The sequence below is a fragment of the Propithecus coquereli genome, unplaced genomic scaffold (genome assembly GCF_000956105.1).
Source record: "Propithecus coquereli isolate 6110/MARCELLA unplaced genomic scaffold, Pcoq_1.0 Scaffold13, whole genome shotgun sequence".
Taxonomy (NCBI): Eukaryota; Metazoa; Chordata; class Mammalia; order Primates; family Indriidae; genus Propithecus; species Propithecus coquereli.
The window spans coordinates 8,339,922-8,364,040 of NW_012137191.1; the positions used below are offsets into that span (position 1 = coordinate 8,339,922).

General features: G+C 36.0%; 1 protein-coding gene across 1 annotated transcript in view; it reads left to right on the forward strand.

Moving 5' to 3' along the window:
• SLC2A13 (solute carrier family 2 (facilitated glucose transporter), member 13) overlaps window positions 1–24,119 on the forward strand; it is a 388,439-nt gene that overhangs the window by 277,954 nt on the left and 86,366 nt on the right. Inside the window, exons 5-6 of the mRNA XM_012638430.1 lie at window positions 17,833–17,996; window positions 22,624–22,744. Coding sequence (XP_012493884.1) covers window positions 17,833–17,996; window positions 22,624–22,744 — 285 coding nt within the window. The remainder of the gene's footprint in view (window positions 1–17,832; window positions 17,997–22,623; window positions 22,745–24,119) is intronic.

Below are 24,119 nucleotides of genomic sequence, written 5' to 3' on the forward strand. Positions count from 1 at the left end.
ACTCAGCGAAATCTGTTACAGCATGGTGGAAACAGTAGGTCCTGTGACTGGGCCTGACAGTTCCACGGGTCTCCTTGGGGAGAAGTAAAGACATGCACATGCATGAATCAGCTCATCTGTCCCTGTGACCCTAACAAGCTGAAAGGGTTAGGAAAGGTGACCTTGCCAATCTGTTGCAAGACAGGCAGATTAACAAGACAGACAGGGATAAAAGACAGCCATATTAATTACAGAAATGTAGCTATGGTTTGTTCTCAGCTCAGGCTTTTTTTAATTACAGTATAAATAGTAAACTATGTGGAACAGAAGTGGAGATGTAAATTGCAATAGAGTGCATGCTCTTTGGTGATTAGCAAACTTTTGAGGCCAGAAATTACCTAATAGGTCTCCTCTTTTCGATAAGAGAGTAGAAGTAATGTATGAATCAATGGATTTGATTAAACCTACTAACAAACCCATATTAGTTTTAAGATAACCATATTTCCCAAGATAGGATTATTCTCCTCCTATGGTATCTACAAATGTTTTTTAAAAGCACCAGAGACAACTAATAGTGGTGATCAAACCACTTATAAAAATTGTAATTTCACAGTAAAGAAGAGAGACATTCACAGCTGAATGTCTGGAAAAGGCTATAGATAAATGTTGCACCCATATGGATTTTAGCAGCAATGTATGATTTAGGAGAATGAGCCCTGATCTGAGCCCATCCCTACCACTAACCTCAGGCAAGTTTTTAACCTTTTTGAGCCTCCATATTTCTAATATGTAAAATGTATTAATACATACATACCTTAAGTATTGTTAGAAGCAATAGGCCTGCAGAAAAGATATCCATTATTTCCAAGTTCCTATCTTAGTCTTCACTATAGAACTCATGAAGCAATGTATTTTCAGGAGTCCTATAATTCATTAACTGAAGATGCAATAGAGTTGAATAAATATGTTAGAGGTGTTCATAGGCTTTCTTAAAATTAGGTACAAACCTCACATCTTCTTTGGACTAAACCATTCCTGATTTTACTGATAAAAAGAAGAGAGAAGTCAGAAAAATAAAGAAGCAGTTACATACAGTGCAGAGATGCTCTATAATGGTAATCACACAGCATAGGTGGGAGTTCAGCAGCCCGACTGAAATAATGGAGAGATTGGGGAAGAGCTGGTGAAGGTTTCCCAGGAGGTAGCATCCTATATACATCCTCAAAATTAAATCTAAAAAAAGTACATTTGAAACTTTGAGATATTCTTAGTAATTTAGGTGCCCAACGTATTTCTATTAGCATTTATTGTTTTTATAAATCTATAAAACTCCATTATTAAAGTATGAAAAAGTGTGAGAAATGCATTAAAATTGTTCATAGTCCCACCTCCCAGAGATGCCATTTTACCTTTCATTGTGTGTATATACTTTGACTTACAGAATTAAAATCATGTAATATATGTAAGTTTTTTACTTACTATTAGAGTGATTCTATTTTCTCATGTTATTACTTATTATTTTACAACATAATTTTAATAGCTATGTAGAATTCTTTTGTATGTGTAGGCCATAATTTGTTTAACCATTTTCCATAATGTAGGGTATCAGTATATGTACTAGTTTTCTATTGCTTTTGTAAATTACCACAAATATAGTGGCTTTAAAAAAACCACAGATTTTCGTATATTTTAAAGTAGCTAGAAGACAGGATTTTGATTGTTCTCACCACAATGAAATTAAAAATGTTTGAAGTAATGGATTTGCTAATTACCTTGATTTGGTCATTACACCATGTTTACATGTATTGAAACATGTTATACCCCATAAATATGCACAGTTATTATGTGTCCATTAAAAATAAAATAAAACTTTAAAAAATGAAAAAAAAACCCACAAATTAATTTTCTTACAGTCCTGTATGTCAGAAATCTGACAGAGGTCTCGCTGTGCTAAAATCAGATGTTGGCAGGACTGTAATTCATTCTGGAAGCTTCATGGAAGGTTTCATTTCCTCGCCTTTTGCAGCTTCTAAAGGCTCCCCACATCCCCACCTCTGACCCCCAGTCCTTCAAAGTCACCAGTGGCAGGTTATGTCCTCATTTCACATCACTCAGACCCCCGTAATAGTCACGTCTCTTTCTGAGCCTCTTCTGCCTCCCTCTGTCACTTTTGAGACACCTGTGATTACATTAGTCCCATCTGAATCATCCAAAATAATCTCTCCATCTCGGGGTCAACTGATTAGCAACCTTAATTCCATCTACAACCTTAATTTTCTTTTGCCATGTAAAGCAACATATTACACATTCAGAGATTAGGACATGGACATCTTTAGGGGGCTGTTACTCTACCACAATGTAGTTTTTATTTTTTTTTCCAGTTTTATAAATAACCCTGTATAAAAATGTTCTAATGAACTTCCCTCTACATGAATTTCTGATTACATCTCTATTTCTTTAAGGAAAACAGATGATCCAGCTTTCCCCTGTGAGTTGAATAATATGTTTTTCTGTTTATTTCTTCATTACATATAACTGCAGATTTTATATACCCCTAATTGTTCAATTTAGGACTAAAAGAGTGATACAGAGTTGTATTACTTAATATTGGTAATTGGGCTATTTTACAGATTATGGAGTTTCTACTCACATGTAGTAATTTTTTTTCTGCTTCTAGAAAGTAAGAATTAAAGTTGCTATGTAGAAATATAAGATATTTTTGTCCAGGGACAAGTTGAAAGTGGAAGCTGGTAAAGATATGAAGGATTATATTAATTTTTCAGTTGAGATAATCAGAGGGGATTTTGTTAATTGAGTAATAAAAACAACAAATGAGGTTTTGGACTTTAAAGTACAATATTATTCACCACTAAAGCAAAAAGTCTGTCTGTACTCATGTGTATAATAGTATATGAGTGAGTATCTGTATAATTCATGCTGTAATAATTATAAAGTACAGGGTAACTTGTTAAAGTATAAAACTATACTTATGTTAATATGTCTTAAAATTTCTCATTTAATAGAAAAGCACAAAAATCTACCAGTACTTTAAGCGCTTAGACAAATATATAACATCCTGAGAGAATAAAATAATAATTTAGAAATACATAAAATTTGGCAACAAATTTGATATTGATAACAAATTTGGGGATATGAATTGAATGGTGATACATAAACAGAAAATAAATAGATATATATGATCTGCAGAAAGATAAGAGTAGGCCTAATAAATTTTGAAATGAAATAGCAGGAACCAACATCTGGTTTGCTTTTAGCAAAAATAGGAGCAATCCCTTTATCTAGTTTAAGTTTGTAAATATTTCTAAAACTACATCACAATCAACATTTAAGTTTTATTGCTCAATTCGGGGAGAGTTTTTATTTTAATTATTGAATCCTCACTTGTATTTTTATAAACTGAACTTTTCACTGAACTTAACACTGAACTTTTCAGAAGAAAAATAGTTCAGTAGTTTATGGTTATTTGAAATTCTGGAATAATTTTAGTTGTTTTTATTCAGAGGTAAGCAGATCATAGCTGTAGGTATCAGGATATAGGATACATCAGTTATTAGTATTATATTATAAAAGTTTGATTACTTTGTAAGAATTCCAAATAAAGGAAAATACTATACTCGATAAAATCTCTGTGTTGACAAACTTCTTTGCTCATTATGACACTGTAAACAACATGTTAATTATTATTAAAGAATGATCACAAAAAGTTACTATAGGGCTGTCTTGCAGTTCTGTCCTGTCAGGTAAAGTTCGAACATTGAAAAACAGGGTAGGATTTTACACTGTCACTAATTGCAAGTACCTTCCTAAGTTGAATGTGTAAATAAAAACCTAAAATGGTTAAATACATGAACTAGACAGGCAGCAGGTGGTCATCAGAGGCAGCCTGCCCAGATGGCACCGCTACTTCTCCAGAAGCACATGGAGTTTCCATGGCTTATTGCTAAGTCAACACAATCAACTGATACCTGCCAGATCAGTCCAGTAGAGTTTCCAAGCATTCTGTTAACACAAGACTCAGAGTTGGGGTTGGGGATGTGGGGTACAAAGGATGAGGAAACTGACTTTGGAGGTTCCTGAAGTTAAAAGGAAAGGGGTTGTTGATCACTGTTCAAACCACTTCCCTCCCACTTCTGCCTTGTTTAATCAGTAAGGAGAAGGGGAACCAGAAGGGGAGCCTCATACGATGACAAGAAAAAACACATACTATACTAGTGACGCTGTCACTCTGATGCCTTCCTCGCCAAGAAGAATGAAAATCTAGAATTTTTTTTTAAGGATTTAAGTAAAATGTAACAGTGGCCTTCACAACACAACAGTGGGTTACTTTCCCATAAAATTGGAATAACTAACCCAGGCCTCAGCTGGAGTCATCAGAATAGAAGTAACTGGAAGCATGAGGGACTCTACCATCTGGTGCTTAAAAAAAAAAAACTCCTGCTCAACATCTAATAATTCCTTGCCCAGCTATCACCATGATAGACAGAGGGAATGAGGGACTCTGCTTCCCCTTTTTCTCACACATTTGTGAAAATGCCCTTTTTGTCATTATATTCCCCTGTAAGCCTGCTCTTTAGGTTTATTTTCATTGATTGTGGAGCTCTCAATGGAGAGGAGGGTTTATTGGGTTTGAGACTCCAGGACAGGCTGCTGCTCTTTATCCTCCGGAAGGGGGCAGCACACTTCTGGGCTATCCCTCGTAACAGACTACTGCCCATGCATCTGCCCGTCTCTGGAGGTCTTAGATTCTAACAATGCTTTTATGATTTTTTAATTTTATGTATTTCATTATTAATGACAACTTGGCTTAGCAGCCGAAGTGTCAAACTAGACAAAAAACTTTAGCTGTTGCAAATGAAAATACTTTTTTGCAGGAAAAAAATGTAAAGAGTTAAATATAAATAAGGGTTTATGTTTTTCCCTGTGTGGAGAGTGAATAAGAATTTCCATAACAGCCTCTTTGGTGTCTTGAGTATGTATGAGAATGGAATGTAGAGCTATTATGTTGAGTTAATTACACCCTAAAATGCTTAGCATTGCCTCTTACCAAGTTTGCATTTTCATAAGGTGTCTTTGATGATTGAATGATAAAATATATGCAGAGCACTTCTGGACACTACTTGGTGTTTAGTAAGTGCTCAATGTTATTTCTCCTTTTCCTCTTTTATCAGGAAGCGATTTCTGCCCTTAGTTCCAACTCTAAAATGGAGTCTCATGGACTCAGAAAATGCTCAATAAATGTTAGGCATTATTCTTGTTTTTCCTATTCAGTATTTTCTTATGAAGTAGGTTTAGATTTTCATCATAAGGAACAAGAAATGAAAAGGGCATTTCTAAAACTAATTCTGCACATGTGAAGGAAAGTAGAGCTGACACAATACAGTCAATTCAAACATGCCAACTAATGTAACTCAAAAGTATTTGCCTGATTCTCCTGACTCTTCAGAATTAGCTGGATGAGTCAGTGCTTCAGTGTGGTATCTGAGAATCATAGTGAATGCCTTTCATGTGGTACTCCCTCAGTAGATGTATGCTGACCGATTGATACTAGTAATTGCTTTTCCTCTTGAGGTCACACTTCATAAGTATACAGAGGTAGAATATTTTCTGTCACCTGTGAAAGGTCCTGTAGTTCTGCTGATAATTGAACAAGCATGTCAGTGCTGCATGTATGCACTGAAACGAACCAAGTGCAGTTTTAGGCTTTGAACATCAAAGGGCACAGTGCTGTCACGGTGCTCCCATCAAGCCAACAGCCTAATTTACTATTTAATAATACATTGTGTGGCAGGCCGCTCTTTGCCCAAGGCTATTACAGCTCAACTTGTTCCTCTGCTGTTAAAAAGTTGATCAGCTTTCTTTTCCTGATATTTGGAAAAGGAAAAATAAGTTTTATCCTTATTAACTCAAAAGTCTTTATTCTCTTCAACCCCTTCTTATTTCAGAAGTTAGGAGAACTTAAACATATAGAGAGGCAGTAAGGTAAAAATAAACTTTAAAATTAATAATTTAGGAAATAGGTCAAAGTAGGAGAAAGTAAGATGATTTCTGCACAAGGAACTTGCTATAGGGTAATAATAACTGTGCAAACTGGGTCAGAAAGCCTATCTTTTTCAAAGTGGTATTGGAACCACCCACGTTAAAGTCTCTTGAAATGAATCAGAATTCTGGGTGGGAGGCTGGGGATGGACTTAGGGGATGGACAACTGGGAATTTTACATTTGGAGCAATTTTCAGATGATTCTTGTTCACACTGGAGTTTGAGAACCGTGTTGCTCTATATGTTTGAGCAGCCAGTACAAGAAGGGAGGCATGTTTCATTCCATGATTCGTAGTGTTCCTATGATAGGAACAAATCATTTCCCCAGAGAAGGACAAGAATTCCTCTGTACTAAGACCAGAGAGAATTTCTCTCCGGGTGCTTTGTAATATACCCTTTAATATTTATCTTTTCATAGAAAATTTATTGTAATAATCTGAACTCACAGGTATTGGTTTTGATATCTGGAACAGTTAAGTCATGCCATACAAGTACTTCATCCACATTACAGAAGGAGAGAAAGAAAAGAAATATACCAAATATAGACTATTTGGTATAGGAATTATCTCTGCACTTCTTACACATTAGATAACTGAATAAAGCAAATTACTTTAGTACCTGGTTCACAGGATTGCATTCTACTTTATCTGCTCTGTCTGTTCCTACGAGCCCACTCTTTTCATCAGTAGATGAAATCATCATTTGGGAGAGGTGGAGAGTAAACTTACTGAGGAACTCCAAGTGTGGTCAGTCTGTATGTTTTTCTTAATCCTTGAGAACTGAGCAGTCCTATTGACCTTGACAGCATTCTGTTCCTCCACTGTGCCCCCTCCCCCACTCAGTTCTCCTGCCTGGTGTGCTCCCATGGATGGAGCTCCTGTTCCATTTCATCATGAGTCCCCTGTCTCAGAGGCACCTCTTAAATATAGTCACCGTTCAGATCGTTGCTGTCTCCTGTAAAACCAAAATCAAGAATTTCCTTCCTGGTTATAACATCCATCTCTGCCACAACAGTTTTTCTAGTCAGTGAACCCAATAGGTATCTGTCATCCTGCTTGTGACTTACGGTCTCTCAGGTTCTTTCAGTTCTCCCTGTGTATGATCCTTGGCTGATTTCAGATGCTCTCCCCAACTAAACCCTGTGGTCACCAGCATCCTAAATTCCTTGCCCCTTTGCATTTTTTCAATCCTGGGACATGAGAAACAGTGTTACGGCAAATTGGAATTGCTGATTAACTGTTTGGACTGTCAGAAGGAGTTACTCATTACCTCCATGTTCCAGTGGCACCTCACTCTTGATGCTAGAACTGTGCCCGTCAGAGTGCCCTTCTTACATGTGTGGCAGGCTCCCTCAGCGGAATGTGGGCCCCACACTCCCCTGACAGTCCTCAGATAGTTTCTTTTTATTCTACACCATGTATTGCACATACTAGACCCTGAATAAGTGTATCTTAATTGCATCCGATTGAGACATTTGGCCATCACGTTGTTGTTCTCTACTAAAATGTTTATTACCGTTATCCTGTCTAAATATTTGTTGAATAGTTAAGGTAGGAATTTGTTATGTTACTGTGTCTTATGTGTAGTGTTTTAGGCACCAAGAAATAGAGGACATAGATTATTTCATTTAAGAAAATACTAAGTTTGGCAAAGGAAAAAGAGTGTCTTTCTCTGAAGACATACATACATTGTTAAGTTCTTCCTGGTTTTTATTTTGTGTTTGTTTTACTTAAAATAATATTAGATTTAGTTCACAGAGTTGGAGGCTTATGGTGCCTGAAGACAATGTATGACATTCTAATCTACAAAATTTTAATACTTTAAACAATACTTTTAAATAATACATGCTTATTATAGGAAATTGGAAACACATAAAGAAGAAAGGGCACCTAAATCTCACCACCTACAGATAGTGTGTCTTATTTTTCTGTGATTTTTTTAATAGTTGAGATTCTACCCTCAACATAGTTCTGTATTTTGCTTTTTTCACTTTATTCTTCATGCTCTTGATCTATTTTCCCAGTTTGTGATTCCACAGAGATTCAGAGTTATAAATAATATGCATAAAACTATATATCTTTACATAATCACATTTTTGTGACCACGCACTAAAATGTTGCTTTTATATAGAATAAAAGTTCTTGCAAACTTTTTCTTACAAACAAACCTTAGAGGCCATTACAGCTTAAAATAAAATATTGTCTTATTCCCTTTTGAAAGTCAATGCCAATAACGATGTTTTTCAGGAAGAAAATGCCATGACCTGCTCTTTTTTCCCCACTCAGGTTCTTAAGCCTCCTGAGAAGAATTTTAAATAGACTTTCACCTTTTTCCCTTTTGTTTGCTGTAATGAGGTGTTAGATGGACACAACTTGGCACAACTTGGAGCTAAAGAGACAATAAATGATGGAAGGAAATACTAGTTTGTGTCACTGTTTGTATAAAAAGCTTGGAAGTCCTATGTAGTCATTTTCTAATGTACTAGTCTCCAATCTTGAGGGCTCCTGGGAACTCAGGCTGGCCAGTGAGGTAGAAAGAAGTATAGCTGAATCAGGAAAGGGATGGGGGTGACGAGTGTGGTGGAAAAACCAAGACATTCAAGACACACCCCTCTACCTGTCCTCCTCCTCCTACTCCAGGGGATTTTTTTTTATTTCTTTAAATACTTTGGATTGTTTGAATACTTTATTATGAACATTTATTATTATTAAGAGATTAAAATTTAGTCATAGATGTACTAAAAGCCACTGAATTATACATTTTTTGCATTTTATTTATTTTGTATTTCAAAATATTAAAGGGTACAAATGTTTTTGGTTATATACATCACTTTTGTAATACTGAGTCATGGCTATAAATGTGCCCATCACCCAAATAGTGTTCATCGTACCTGTTTTCACCCATCCCCTCTTTCCCCCTCCCCACTGCTTGCTTTCCACTGAGTTTTACTTCCCTCTGTGCATATGTGTGCTCGAGTAGTTCCAGTTTAATAGGACATGTGGTGTTTGTTTTTCCATTCTTTAGATATTTCACTTAGGATGATGGTCTCCAGTTCTATCAAAATTGTTGCAACAGGCATTAATTCTTCCTTTTTTATGGCTTGAGTAGCACTCCCTGGTATGTATGTGTGTGTGTGTGTGTGTGGGTTGATTCCGCATCTTTGCGATTGTGAATTGTGCTACAGTAAACATTCTAGTGCAGGTGTCTTTTTGGTAAAATGACTTCTTTTCCTTTGGGTAGATACCCAGTAGTGGGATTGCTGGATCAAATGGTAGGTCTATTTTTAGTTCTTTGAGAAATCTCCATATTCCTTTCCATAGAGTTTGTACTAATTTGCAGTCCCACCAACAGTGTATGACCATTCTTGTTTCTCTGCAACGACACCAGCATCTATCAGTTTTGGACTTATTAATAAAAACCATTCTAACTGGGGTAAGGTGATATTTCATTGTGGTTTTAATTTACATTTCCCTGATGATTAGTGATGTTGAGCAATTTTTTATATATGTTTATTGGCCATTTGTCCGTCTGCTTTTGAAAACCTGTTCATGTCTTTTGTCCACTTTTTAATGGGGTTGTTTTTTTCTTGCTGATTTGCTTGAGTTCTTTGTAGATTCTCGATATCATCCCTTTATCGGATGTATTGTTTGGTAATTTTTACTCCCATTCTGTAGGTTATCTGTTTGCTCTGTTGATTAATTCCTTAGCTGTACAGAAACTTTTCAGTTTATTTATTTTTTATTTATTTTTGTTGTTGCTATAATTGCCATGGGGGTCTTAGTCATAAATTCTTTGCCTAGGTCTATTGACCTAGACCAATGGCCAAGACCTAGACCAAATATCTAGAAGAGTTTTTCCAATATTTTCTTCTAGAATTCTTATGGTTTCGTGTATTACATTTAAGTCTTTTATCCATCTTGAATTAATTTTTGTGAGTGGTGAGAGGTAGGGGTCTTATATAATTCTTCTGCATGTAGCTATGCAATTTTCCCAGAATCATTTATTGAATAGGGCTTCTTTTCCCCCGTGCGCATTGTTGACTGCTTTGTCAAAGATCAGTTGGCTGTAGGTAGATGGTTTTGTATCTGGATTCTCTGTTCTGTTCCATTGGTCTATGTCTCTATTTTTGTAGCAGTACCATGCCGTTTTGGTTGCCATAGCCTTGTAGTATAGTTTGAAGTCTGGTAATGAGATGCCTCCAGATTTGTTCTTTTTGCTTAAGATTGCTCTGGCTATTCTGGCTCTTTTCTCGTTCCAAATGAAGCATAGAATTATTTTTTCTAGATCTGTGAAGTATGATGTTATTATTTTGATGGAGATTGCAATGAATCAGAAATCACTTTGGGTAGTATGGACATTTTAACAATGTTGATTCTACCAATCTATGAGCATAATATGTCTATCCATTTGTTTGTGTCCTCTGCAGTTTCTTTCCTCAGTGTTTCATAGTTCTCCTTATAGATATCTTTCACCTCCTTGATTAAGTATATTCATAGGTATTTTATTTCCTTTGTAGCTATTGTGAATGGTATTGAGTCTTTGATTTGACTCTCAGCTTGACTGTTATTGATATGTAGAAAAACTACTGATTTGTGTACATTAATTTTGTAACCTGAGACTTTGCTGAATTTAGTTATCAATTCCAGGAGTCTCTTGGTGAAATCTTTGGGGTTTTCTAGATACAAAATCTTATCGTCAGCAAAAAGTAATAGTTTGATCTCCTCTTTCTGATACGGATATGCTTAATGTCTTTCTCTTGGCTCATTGCTCTGGCGAGGACTTCCAACAATATGTTAAATAGAAGTGGTGACAATAGGCATCCTTGTCTTGTTCCAGTTCTTATGGGAATGCTTTCAACTTTTCCTCATTCAATATGATGTTGGCTATGGCTTTGTCATATATGGCTTTTATAATTTGAGATATGTTTCTTCTATGCCTAGATTGTTGAGGGTTTTTATCATGAAAGGGTGTTCAATTTTGTCGAATGCTTTTTCTGTATCTATTGAGATGATCATATGATCTTTGTTTTTGCTTCTGTTTATGTGCTGAATCACATTTCTTGATTTCCATATGTTGAACCATCCTTACATCCCTGGGATAAAGCCCACTTGGTCATGGTGGATTATTTTTTTGATATGCTGTTGAATTTGGTTTGCTAGTATTTTATTGAGGAATCTTACATATATATTCATAAGGGATATTGATATATAATTTTCTTTTTTTGTTGTGTCCTTTCCTATCTTCAGTATCAAGGTGATGCTTGCTTCATAGAATGAGTTGGGGAGAATTCTGTCCTTTTCAATGTTATGGAATAATTTCTACAGTATGGGTACCAGCTCTTTGTTGTAGGTTGGGTAGAATTCAGCTGTGAATCCATCTTGTTTGGGGCTTTTTTTTTGTTGAAAGATTTTTTATTACGGTTTCTATCTCACTGCTCATTATTGATCTGTCTAGGAGTTTTATTTCTTCCTCACTGAGTCTTGGGAGATTGTGTGTTTCCAAGAATTTTTCCATTTCCTCTGCATTTTCTCGTTTATGTATGTAGAGATTTTTGTAGTATTCAAGGATTATGATTTGTATTTCTGTGGTATCAGTTGCAGTGTCTCCTTTTTCATTTCCAATTGAGCTTATTTGGGTTGTTTCTCTTCTATTTCTGGTTAATCTGTCAAGAAGTCTCTCAATTTTGTTTACCTTTTTAAAGAACCAACTTTTTGTTTCATTGATCTTTTGTATAATTTTTGTTTGTTTTCCATTTCATTTAGTTCTGCTCTGACCTTAGTTTTTTCTTCTGTTGGCTTTGGGTTTACCATATTATGAACATTAATTATTATAATTTCTTTTTGGAGATAGAGTCTCATTTTGTCTCCCAAGCTGGGGTGCAGTGGCATTATCATAGCTCACTGCAACCTCAAATTCCTGGACTCAAGCCATCCTCCTCCTTCAGCCTCCTGAGTAGTTGGGACTACAGGCATGTACCACTGCTCCCGGCTAATTTTGTATATTTTGTAGAGGCAGGGTCTCACTCTTTCTCAGGCTGGTCTTGAACTCCTGAGCTCAAGTGGTCCTCCTGCCTCAGCCTACCAGAGTGCTTATTATAATTACTTAAGATATTAAAATTTAATCATAGATATACTAACAGCCCCTGAATTATATATCTAAAAAGGTAAAGCTTTATGGTATGTGAATTATATCTCAAAAATAAATATGGGGTAAAAAGAGGTGATAAGCCATACTATCCCATTCATTCTTTTAAATAGACATTGAGAAAATGTCTAAAAGATAGTCATAACTCTGCTTTGGCAGTTGTAAAGGTAAATCACACATAGTTATTCTTTTGGGAGTTTATAGTCTAATAGAGGAAATACATATTTAATACCAGAAGGAAAGTAGTGTGTGTTATAAGAGAGGTGCAGATAAATTGCAGGGGAAAAGTAGAAGGAAAATGTAATAATTCTAGCTGCAAATGTTGAGGAAGGAATTTAGGAGAGCGATATTTGAGTATTGATTGATATTCATGAATTAATGTAGAATTGATCAGATAGGTTCGTAGGTTTGGTGGTGAAGCAAGGGAGTATCCATCACACTCTATCAGTAAATTATTAAGCAAGATTTCACCTGAGGCTGCAGAGATTGAAATAGTGGAAAGAAGGGAGATTCTATGATACCATCCTTTGGAGAGTTGGAAAATATATGTCTTAGGGAATTTTAAGTGAGGACAATTTGTGTTTTTCTCTAAACCCTTTCAGCTGCTAGGTTAAGTGCAGAGTAAGAAGAATAACTGGATATAGGCAGAGTTGGAGTTTATGACATGAATATGACAAAGGTGGAACAGGCCAGGGAATTTGAGAATGGTGAAAAGAAAGTGATTATAGTAATGGTTTGGGGAAGTAGTTTTCAAAGTAGCATCAGCATCACCTGAAAACTTGTTGGAAATGCAAATTTTTTGTTCTCAACCTACTGAATCAGAAATTCTGGAGGTGGGACCCAACCTCAGGTGTTTTTTAACGTGCCCTCCAGGCATTTCTGTAGTATACCTATATCTGAGAACCTCTGGTTTGGGGAATGTAAACTACTTAAGACAGTAAGTACAGTACTTAAAGTAAGTACAGTTACTGGAGTGATCACAGCACACTGCATCCTCGAACTCCTGGGCTCAGGCAATTCTCCCGCCTCAGTCTCTTGAGTAGCTGGGACTATGGGTGCAAGCCACTGCACCCAACTCATCTTCTCTTATTTTCTCTTAACAGTCTTTAATTTTTGTTTTAGGCACCTTTTTATCCTAAATATTCTTAATCCCTTTTCAAAAATTTGTCAATAAATTTAATAAATTCAACAATTATTGAGTATCTATTTCTTGCTGTTATTCTGCAACACCGGTAATAGTGAAAAAGACAAGGAAGGTATGGCCTCAATAAGCTAAAAATTGATAGCATTTTCAGAAATTCCTAGGAAGTGCTTTATTCAAATAGGAACTTAATAGATGTATTTTGCTAAGCATATGAAGTACTCATGTTTATACTTGAATTGATAGTTAAAAGTCCTCGTTAGGATAGGTTGTCATTACCAAAGTCTACATGTTTGCTAAAGCTATTTTGTGTTAGGTTGAAAATTCAGGACTGAAAGCTGGGTGTCACAAAACCTCTAAGATAGTAATACGCATGCAGTTCCAGCCTTTGCTGTCCTTAAATGTCTACAGAGAGTTGTAAACTTTTCAACTTCACTCTGGGGAAAAGGTGGTATGTAAGAGATGAGCAAAGTTTGCCCAAGGAATCTTTGAAGATGATAGTTTGTCTGATAGATACAGATATTGTAGAATGACTTTGAAAAGAGAAGGCTTTCCTGCTTTGAGTCTAAAAGGGAAAGAAAGCCTTCTCCAGTTTTTCATATCGTTCTTTCACAAAGAAGCCTCTCTTACGCTCCGTGAATCTTTTGAATGAATACTTAGTCCCTTGAAAATTGAAACTACTACATAAAAGTTTAGAAGATTGTAAACACAGTGATAACCTATTACTTAAATGGTTGGCTGATACCATTATTTATGAAAACATTGGAATTCATATGCTTCAAAATGTAAGTTAAATGTATCTTTACACAAGTCCCTGATCTGACTTTTAAAAATTAGGTTTCTGAATTATTCTGACCTAGTTATATCATCTCCTGCCCTATGAAAGAGAATATAGTTATTGCCTGAATTTTTCTGGAACTGATTATCCTTTATGTGAATGTCCTTGTCTTTCATTCCTTCCTTCTCATTCTAACGGTTGGCTTTTGCTTATTTTACTGTTTATTAGCACCTTTACTATAACAGGCAGAATAATGGTCCCCACAAAGATGTACATACACATCCTAATCCTCAGAGCCTGTGAATATGTCACCTTCGTGGCAAAGGGAGACATAAGGTTACAGACTGAATTAGATTGGCTAATCAGTTTACCTTAATTAGGAAGGTTATCCTGGATATGTGAGTGGGCCCAATATAATCACTTGATTCCTTAAATGTAGAAGACGAAGGTAGAGGGTCATAGTGAAGCGACATGAGAGGGAAGTGACTAACTGTTTGTTGTCTTTGAAGATTGAGGGAGGGGACCACTAGCCATGGAACTGGTGGATGGGGGGCACCTCTAAAAGCTGGAAAAAGGCAAGGAAATGATTTTCCCCTGGAGCCTCCATGAAGGAACCCTGCTGAGCCTTTTGACTTTTTGACACCCAGGGAGACCAATGTCAGATTTCCAACCCATAGGACTGTAAGATGATAAGTTTGTGTCGTTTTAAAGCCATTATGCTTATGGTAATTTGTTATGGCAGCAGTAAAACCTAATGCATTTACCAGTGTCAGAGAAAGGCAATGAAGGTGAAACTCAAGGCAGTCCACACAGGACAGGTTTAATGGGGGCTGGAGTTGCAGCTCTTTTGAGAGGAAGATACAAGGCTGTCGGTGAATTTCAGCCCCTGCTCTCACTGTTTGCCATTAATCCAGACAATCTGCAGTTGCCTGTTGCCAGTGTAATGACTTGAAGTAGGCCTCCAAACAGCATCCCTTTCATTCAGTCTGCCTCCAGTCCACTCACTTGGCTATTATCAGAGTGATCTTTTCGTAGAACAGATTTAATCCTGTTTTTAATACTTCTCTTTAAAGTCCATTTCATGATTTTCCATTACGACAGAATAAAGCCTAGAACACATAGCATCCCATTCATGCCTCCTCCACACAGAAGCTCCTGCTACGGTCTTATGTCATACTTCTCTGTCATATGCATTTTATGTTCAGTCAAGGTCAAGTACTTACATTTGTGTACCCAGCATACTGTCCTGCACTTTTGCCTTTCATATATGTCATTTCTGTCACCTCCAACACCCTCCCAGATTGTCGTGTCTGCTAGCAAACCCCTGAGAATTGATCAAGGCTCAACTCAAACATTAATTCCCAGGAAAATCCAGGAACCTTCTACATCAAATAAAATTGTTTGCTCTGTCCTTTTGTGCCACATTGTGACTTATACACCTTGTGGTATTAGAATGATTTCCTGCCATTTTATTCTCTTACACTAAACTATGAGCTTCTTGTGGGCAGCACCAGAATGTAATAACATATCTATGGGATCCTAGTAACTCACACAGGTTATACAGTAAGTACTCAAGAAATAAATACTCAATGAACGTGTGATTATGTTACCCAGCCTGGCCAGCATACCACAGAGATGCCATTAGAATGCAGATTTGTGAATCTCAGGCCAATGTTTGGTTGTATTTTTGCCTGTAAAAAAACTTAAGCATCATAAAAAATTTTTTAGGCCTATGCAATGTTTTTTATTTTATGTAAAATTTAGACTGTTTTGTTTCATACTACTTCCCTTTCTGTCCTTTAATTTAGCACTTGGTGATTTCAGAATTTTTTTTTTTTTTTTTTTTGAGACAGAGTCTCACTGTGTTGCCCGGGCTAGAGTGCCGTGGCGTCATCCTAGCTCACAGCAACCTCAAACTCCTGGGCTCAAGCAATCCTCCTGCCTCAGCCCCCCGAGTAACTGGGACCACAGGCATGTGCCACCATGCCCAGCTAATTTTTTCTATATATTTTTAGTTGTCCAATTAATTTCTTTCTATTTTTAGTAGAGACGGGGTCTCGCTCTTGCTCAGGCTGGTTTCGAACTCCTGAGCTCAAACAATCCGCCCGCCTCGGCCTCCCAGAGAGCTAGGATTACAGGCGTGAGCCACTGCGCCCGGCCCATAATTTTACTGTATTGAAAAAGAAAACATCAAAACACCCTCTTTGTTTAATTCTTTCATGCCTCTATTTGAAGAATTATTTTATGCAATGTATCTACTTTTATTCTTGAAGTATTGAGAAGACTCAAATTTAGTTGCATGGCAAGTATCAAATTCGTTTGGCTTTAAATATTTGAATTTTCTCTCAGCATTTCTGTTTCCTGCCTTTCTAGGTTTTGTACTCAGTTAGTTTCTTCATGATTGCGTATAGATTTGACCTTGTTGCGCAGGTCTTTATGAAAATGTATACAGTCAAACTTGGAAATTGTAAAATAGTATTCAGATGGAATGAATTGTTTTCATAATTTTTATCATCACTTTACACTCTGACTGCAAAATATTCACAATTTTCATGATGATGGGAATAATTCCACAAGGAATTTCTCTTTTTACAACAGCTGTCAGAAATCAAAGTCTTAAAATGGCTGGCATAATTTTTAGTGTGATCAGTAAAGCACATCTTTCATGCTGCATAGTAATTTATAAGTTTGGTTTACTAATTTAAAATAGGAAAACACTTTTTTAGCAAAATGAACAAGTCCATGTTGGTGTTAATTTTACATAAGAACCATTATCATTAATTTTAAAAACAGAAGTCATTGATGAATCAATGAGACTTTAAATATATTTAAAACATTTTATTTTTGAAATATTGTGAAAGCTAGGCAGGGCCATGATTCAGAATGTGTCTTAGGATTTGAAGTCTATCACATTTCATAAGTGATTCCCTGGGAATATTTTGCTTTGTTTTCGGGTCAACTGTAAAGTAACCAGCTGATTTAGCTACCAATATTTTCACCAGAAAAGGAATGTCCTGTGAGAAACCTGTCATCCGTAAATGTGCCAGACATGTCTTCCATTGTGCATCAACATACTGGCATCATGGTCTTTTAAGAGCCAGTCTCTAGTGAATTCATTTAGCACAAAATGAGTCTACGGAGCCTAATCATGCAGATCGTGTGACAGGCTTACCTTCCAGGAACCATAAACCATTCTTGTGTACATCATGTCAGTTTCTCATCTCCTTACACAATGCCAGATATACTCTGACACATTCTTACTCTTTATGTCTTCTTTGAAAGAGCTTCTTTATTTGTAACAGATTTCTATCATTATATCACATTTCTTTATTATATGCAGTGAGTCACTTTATTCTTTTAAAGACATTAATTCACAGTATATGATGACTTCTGATTCATTCCAGGGGCTTGGAACTTATCCTTGATAGTTTCAGTGTAAGTGCCAGCTACTGCTTTACCTATTTGTGGGGTATGTTTCACTTTGGAAGCCTTCAGCCTTCTATCCAGTTGCATGGGTGTCTTTTATTGACATGCAAAGTTCAAAATAAATTTATCTGAACATAGTTTCTATATTGTGATCCTTTCAGCAGCTCACGTGAATTCCCATGTTAACTTAATGTTATTACTACAGCTATTCATGTTTTTTTGAGGTGGCTGCATCTTTTTCTGTCTGAACAACTCCTTTTCTTTGAATAACTATCAACAGCAATTGTTTTATTCTTTGCCTTGCAGGTACTACAGTGCAACCATTCTGCAGATGTCTGGTGTTGAAGATGATAGACTCGCAATATGGCTGGCTTCAGTTACAGCCTTCACGAATTTCATTTTCACACTCGTGGGAGTCTGGCTTGTTGAGAAAGTGGGCCGCAGAAAGCTTACCTTTGGTAGTTTAGCAGGTAGGTGCCTGGATGGAGGATTCAGTTATAAACTTTTTTTCTAACAGTTACAAGTCAACCTTCGAAAATACAATACTGATAACACTTCTAATATTGGTTTCTTAGCCAAGCAATATAAAATTAGAGTTCTTCTAGACAAAAAAAAAAAAGAGTTTTTAACAAATGTTACAATATGTGACTGGGAACTAGAATGTGACTAGGATTGCAAGAATAATTTGGACCTACTGAGGGTAACATTTTTCTGTTATTATTTTGAGTTCTGCTCAAAGGTGCAAAAGTGAAAAGAATAATCATTTTTTGTTCTATCCTTGTTTGAAAAACTTGGTATTCAGAAACTTGCTTTTTAATATATGTTATATTTTTAAATTGGGAATAGAGTAGAAGTAAATTGGTGGCGTTTTTTTATAAAGCTCTTTCAACAACGGAATATTAAAACCATATAATTTCTTTACAAAACAGAAACAGACTCTTTTTATGTTTGAGACAGGTCTAAGTTCTAGGATAAATTCTAGTTGGTTAAATGTGTTTTTTATAATGACTAAGTAAGGCAAAATTTTCTTACTCTCAAGTATCTTTTGTGTTTAAATTCTGTCCATTTCATTTGTTATTTCTCTGTAACACAAGGGCTTTTTCACTTGACAGAATGGGACCCATCTTTAACATTTTCTTCACTTGGTTGCATCATATAATTTTCTAATTTTTTTCCCAAATATGCAAGCACATTCCTACTATCAATTAACTGAACTCTAATGGCTCCTTTGTAAGTTCATTGAGTAAAAATACATTTTTCCATTAAAATGTAAAGTTTCCAGGGCAGCATTTATTAAATTCTATTTTAACCAAATTATACCTAAAACATTGGTCTAATAGGACTGTTTTAGGCACTCATCCCAGATTTGATGAGAAAATACATTCTGAGTTCCAAACTCAGTTATCAGGCATACCTATGCTCCCCCAGCCCTCACCCTGGAAGGAAGAGTGGAACACTTCCACCTCCCCTTCTTGCTTAAGCAGTAAGAGCCCTTGAGTCCTGTCATGTGAGTTGAACTGCAGTATAAGCACTGAGGGGAAGGTGAGAGATTGTTTGATTAAGGGGCAAAGGTGATTGCCAACAGCCAAGCTACATAGGGAACAAAGAGGGTAAGTGAAGAAAGGTGAGGCACAAGGGAGGGTTTCAAAACCATACATTTGTAAACTTGTTGAAGAAACCAGAGTTTCTTAGCCTGGAGAAAAGACTAACGGGCAGCCTAATACATACATTATTCTAGCAGACTGTAGATGTGAGGACATAGATTTTTACTTAATACAAGAAAAATATTCCTAATAATCAGAGCTATCCAACAATGAATCGTGCTGTCTCATTAGGATGGTAAACTCTCAACAAAAGGATAGATGACCATCAGGCAGTGATGTGCTAAAAGTCAATTCCTACAGTAGGCTGGAAATTGGATTCACTGACCTTTGAGGTTCAGGTCAACTCTAAGAAGAGATAATAGCTGCTTTCAAATATTTTTAATTGACACATTTCCTTTCCAATAGGACCCCAGTCTATTGCTACCTCAAGAGGTCTATTTTTTAAACAGAATTTAAGTGCTTCTTCAATTTGGGATTTGGCTGTTGAGATCTGGGAAAAACTACAGATTAAACATTTTTTCTAGCAGCCTGTGTCCCTTCATTTGTTGTATTCCACTATAACACTTCTTATCAGTTACGCAGAATTTGGGGGGCATTATTGATATAAAGCCTGACTGTGTGGATTTGAATTTTGTAATTTTGGGCAAAGTTCTATTTCCTCATCTATAAATGGGGATTAATTATGATCCTGACTTCACAGAGTCGTAATGAGGATTTAACACACTTATATATGTACAGCATTTAAAATACATCCTGACACGGAGCAAAGTGCTCAGAGCATTTTAGCTGTCACAGCATTATTGTTGCCAAAAAGTGACCCTTTGTTGTTTTAACCATACTGTGAAATCAGCCTCCATTGTCCTAATCTGGGAACTTCCCTGAACTCTTGGCTGATGTCATGTTTCCCTTCTCAGCATAGGTCTTCTGGCCCAAGGATTTCCAGAGCCCATCCTGACTATTAAAAGGAAGTATTAAGACAATTACTTGGAGAGAAAGACCAAGAGATTTCAGGGGCTGCTTCTCATGAGAAATCCATAGGCACTTCTCTTTCTTGCTTTTTTCTCTTTTAGCCAAAACTACCATCACCTCAGCTGTGTCCACTACAAATCCTATGCAGTGATTCCTCCAGCCTGAGAAACACCATCCATCTGATTTCCTTATTATGGTGCCCAGTAAAATGTTAGTGGATATTACAGTGGTTTAGGAGGTAGAAGACCTGGTTTCTTGTTGCAGGTCTCCTCTTTCACATGTACATACAGTAAATAGTATTTATGCAGTTCTTGTTTTTCACTGTAATTAAATAGGTTTAGTAGAAAATAATGACCAGTGGAAGTTTACACCTTCGGAAGGAGACTTACTGCTAAACAACCTTGTTAGTGTGTTAATACTACTCCAGTGTGACCCTCACAATAGATATTTCTTTCACATTCCAATACTAATTGATTCAGTGTTAGTCATATTTTTATCTCAATATGTTTTTGTTTTATTCATTTGTATGTAAGTATATATTTGATATTTTAATAGTGCTAAGTATTAGAATATTGTTCTTTTTTTTTTCTTTGAGACAGAGTCTTATTCTGTTGCCCAGGCAAGTGCTACGGCATCAGCCTAGCTCACAGCAAACTCAAACTCCTGGGCTCAAGCCATCCTCTTGCCTCAGCCTCCTGAGTAGTTGTGACTAGAGGCTCTTGCTACCATGTCTGGCTAATTTTTTCTATTTTTAGTAGAGACGGGCTCTTACTCTTGCTCAGGCTGGTCTCAAACTCCTGAGCTCAAGCAATTCTCCCTCCTCAGTCTCCCAGAGTGTTAGGATTACAGGCGTGAGCCACCGCACCCACCTCTATTTTAAATTTCTTAAATTGGCTACAGCCTAGAATTTTTAAACCTTTGATTCAGTATTGTTCCCTATTTTGTGTTTTTATTACGATTTATTATATTGAGTTAAAAATAGAGAAAAATCTTATCGAAACAATTTTTGAATAGGTATTCATTCTTTAAAAATTGCTACAAATAACCTATATTGAAGCCTGTACAAAAAACCTTTTTATACAAAGAAGTATAAAATATGTGGTCCATGAATAATTTTAAATGTAGGACATTTTGTGGTCTAAATTTTTCAATATTTTCAAAACTTGTTCAGAGAACTAGTCTTTTTCCTAAATATTACAAATTTAATGACAGCCTCTTGATTCTTTTAATAGCGGGAGGTTTGTATCTATGTAGCTTTATTAGTAATAAATCAAAAAGCCAGAAACACCATGTTTCCTCCCCCTCCCCATGTATTTTGGTACTGGAATATGTCTGAAGACATCACTCACGGGCTGTCTCCATCAGAATTACCAAGGGTACTTATTTTAAAATATGGATTCTTGGGCCCTATCTTAGATCTACTAAATTAGCATCTCTGAAGATGGGATCTGGTAGATCTAAATTAGCATCTCTGAAGATGGGATCTGGAGCATGTGTTTCTTAAGCAGGCGATATCTACACCAAGCATGAGAACTACTGCTCTAGCAGAGTCATGGGAAAGGAAGTTTTTCTGAGTATTTGTAACAATTTAAGCCCTGTACTGGGTAGTTAATGTAACTTATTACATCAGATATTATCTCTTAGGTTAACTAATAAAAACTTACCACTACATAAATGCCCTCCCTAAATTCCATATTTTAAATATATTGTCTCATTCAAATAAATTGTGGAAATTAATGCAGCCATATTTTCTTTCTCTTTCCTTCCCGTGACCCTTTTTGTTTATCCTCATGATGTCTGTGGCTGGAACAATAGTCAGAAGTTCAAAAACTTTCTTATTTACCATCAGGATTTCTATCAGGGACACAAAAATTGGCCTTTTAAGTGATATGCCTAATCACCAATCCTATACCTTAAAATCAAAGGCAAATATTCCACTTTCAAATACCAACTGGAATGACAAATGTATACATGTGTTATATCATTTCTGGCACCTTAAAGTCTTAAAAAAAAAATGCTACTCCTTTTAATAAATGCTTTTTCAACTGCTTTAGAAATAGTAAGTCTGTTGCTTTTTAGTTTACTGATTTAAATGTTACATGATCGTGATCAAATAGTATTAGAACAATTTTCTTGGCACTGAAAGGAACACAAGGAACACTCGATGTCGTTCTGTTGCCTTTCATGGTTACTGACATGTTAGGCACTCAATAATCTTGGTTACATTAATTGATTTTGAGATTCTCAGCAATCCTAGGTAGCTTTTTTTTGTTTTTTTAAGAAAATCATTACCAATTTACTGTTTGGCTAGCAAGTGTATTTGTTTGAATTTCACTCTCATCATATCTCACAATGAATGTGCTAGTGAGTTGTTCCGATAATTTGTTTATACACTGGGAGCATTTTGTCTAATCCAGTGAAAAATAGATGAAGGTAATTTTTCAGAACCCAATATGCTTTGGAAGAATGTTGTCAACTATTCTCTGATATAAAAATTTTTTTGTTTTTTTTATTTGGTTTTTAGGTACCACCGTAGCACTCATTATTCTTGCCTTAGGATTTCTGCTATCGGCCCAAGTTTCCCCACGGGTCACTTTTAAACCAGTAGCTCCGTCAGGTCAGAACACTACTTGCACAAGATACAGGTGAGATTTCTTTATGTTCCCCTTCCTTAACCTAACTCTGATAACTTTTCTGTTTGCTTTTAACTTTTCTAAAATTTAAAGAAAGATGAGGAGGAGCTTGCTAGGTATCCATTCTTATAAGGGAAGGGAAGAAAATGGGAAAGGTAGTGGGGAGGGGCCACCAGGAAGAGGAACAGCGTGTGCAAAGACGTGAGTATAAGGAATCAGGAAAAAAGTGAATTATTAGACACAGTTTTGAAGCTGTTTCTCTGGAATTAAAATTAGGGATTGATACTGAATCTAAGCAGGAATACATTGAAACTGTTTTAGACCATCTATGACTCAGTGGCATCTATATCCCAGGTGAAATAAATAACTTTAATCAGTAATCAGACTCTTGCAAGAAGCACATGTCCTCTGAATAGTCTGACAATTAACCTTCATTGCGTTCCATGGATAGCCTCTTATTCATTTAAACAGAAAACAAAGCTTCCCCCCAGTATTGTGGCTCTTCCTGGGGGTCAGGAAGTAGAAAGTGATGATGGAAAAGAGTGAAATATTCTAATGGCAAGCTGCAGGCCTTAAGACCTCATTAAGTTTAATGGTGTACACACTGTATGATAAGTGGATGGAAAAGTGGGTGGATGTATACATGGACCGAAGAACACATAAATGGAAGATTGAATGATCGAACAGATCAATTAATATATTTGGCAGTAGAGTTTCACAGTTTTTTTTACTTGATTTTAGCCATCAAAAAGGCTAACAACCCCTTTAAAACATATAGATAGAATAAGACCTAGCTTTAAAAAAATAAAAAGTTATATTCCTTTATCCTCGACTTGATGGGCACAAGTCTCAAATTGATGAATAAATGGTTTATTAAGTCAAACAGTTCTTTATGAAACATTACATTTATACACTAAACTCCACTTGGTATCCACTTGGAACTTCTAGTTAAACATGAATATAATACATTCATGTCTTCTCATAACAACACAAATGAGGAGGATACATATTATTATGCCTTTCTGGTCCTAAATTGTGATATCTACTTGCATTTGGAAAATAGACAGTTATAGCACCTCTTTTATCTTACTAATAAGTTTTTTTCATTTATTTGTTTGTTGGGTTACTGATTTTTATAGTCTTGTTCTAAAAAGACTTAACAGATTTAAAAGGGGAATTGATTTAATATCTATGTATTGTGTACTATTGGTGAGGGTACAAATTGTTCTTAGTTTTGGAAATTAATATGGTTCTGCCTCATAAAAGTTAAATGCCTGTGCCCGTTGACTCTGCACTTACACTTGTAGAAATCTGTAGACTACGGTGATGAGTATCTAATCCATTCTGACTAGAGTAGAATATTTAAGAGAATGAATGGTTCAAGAAC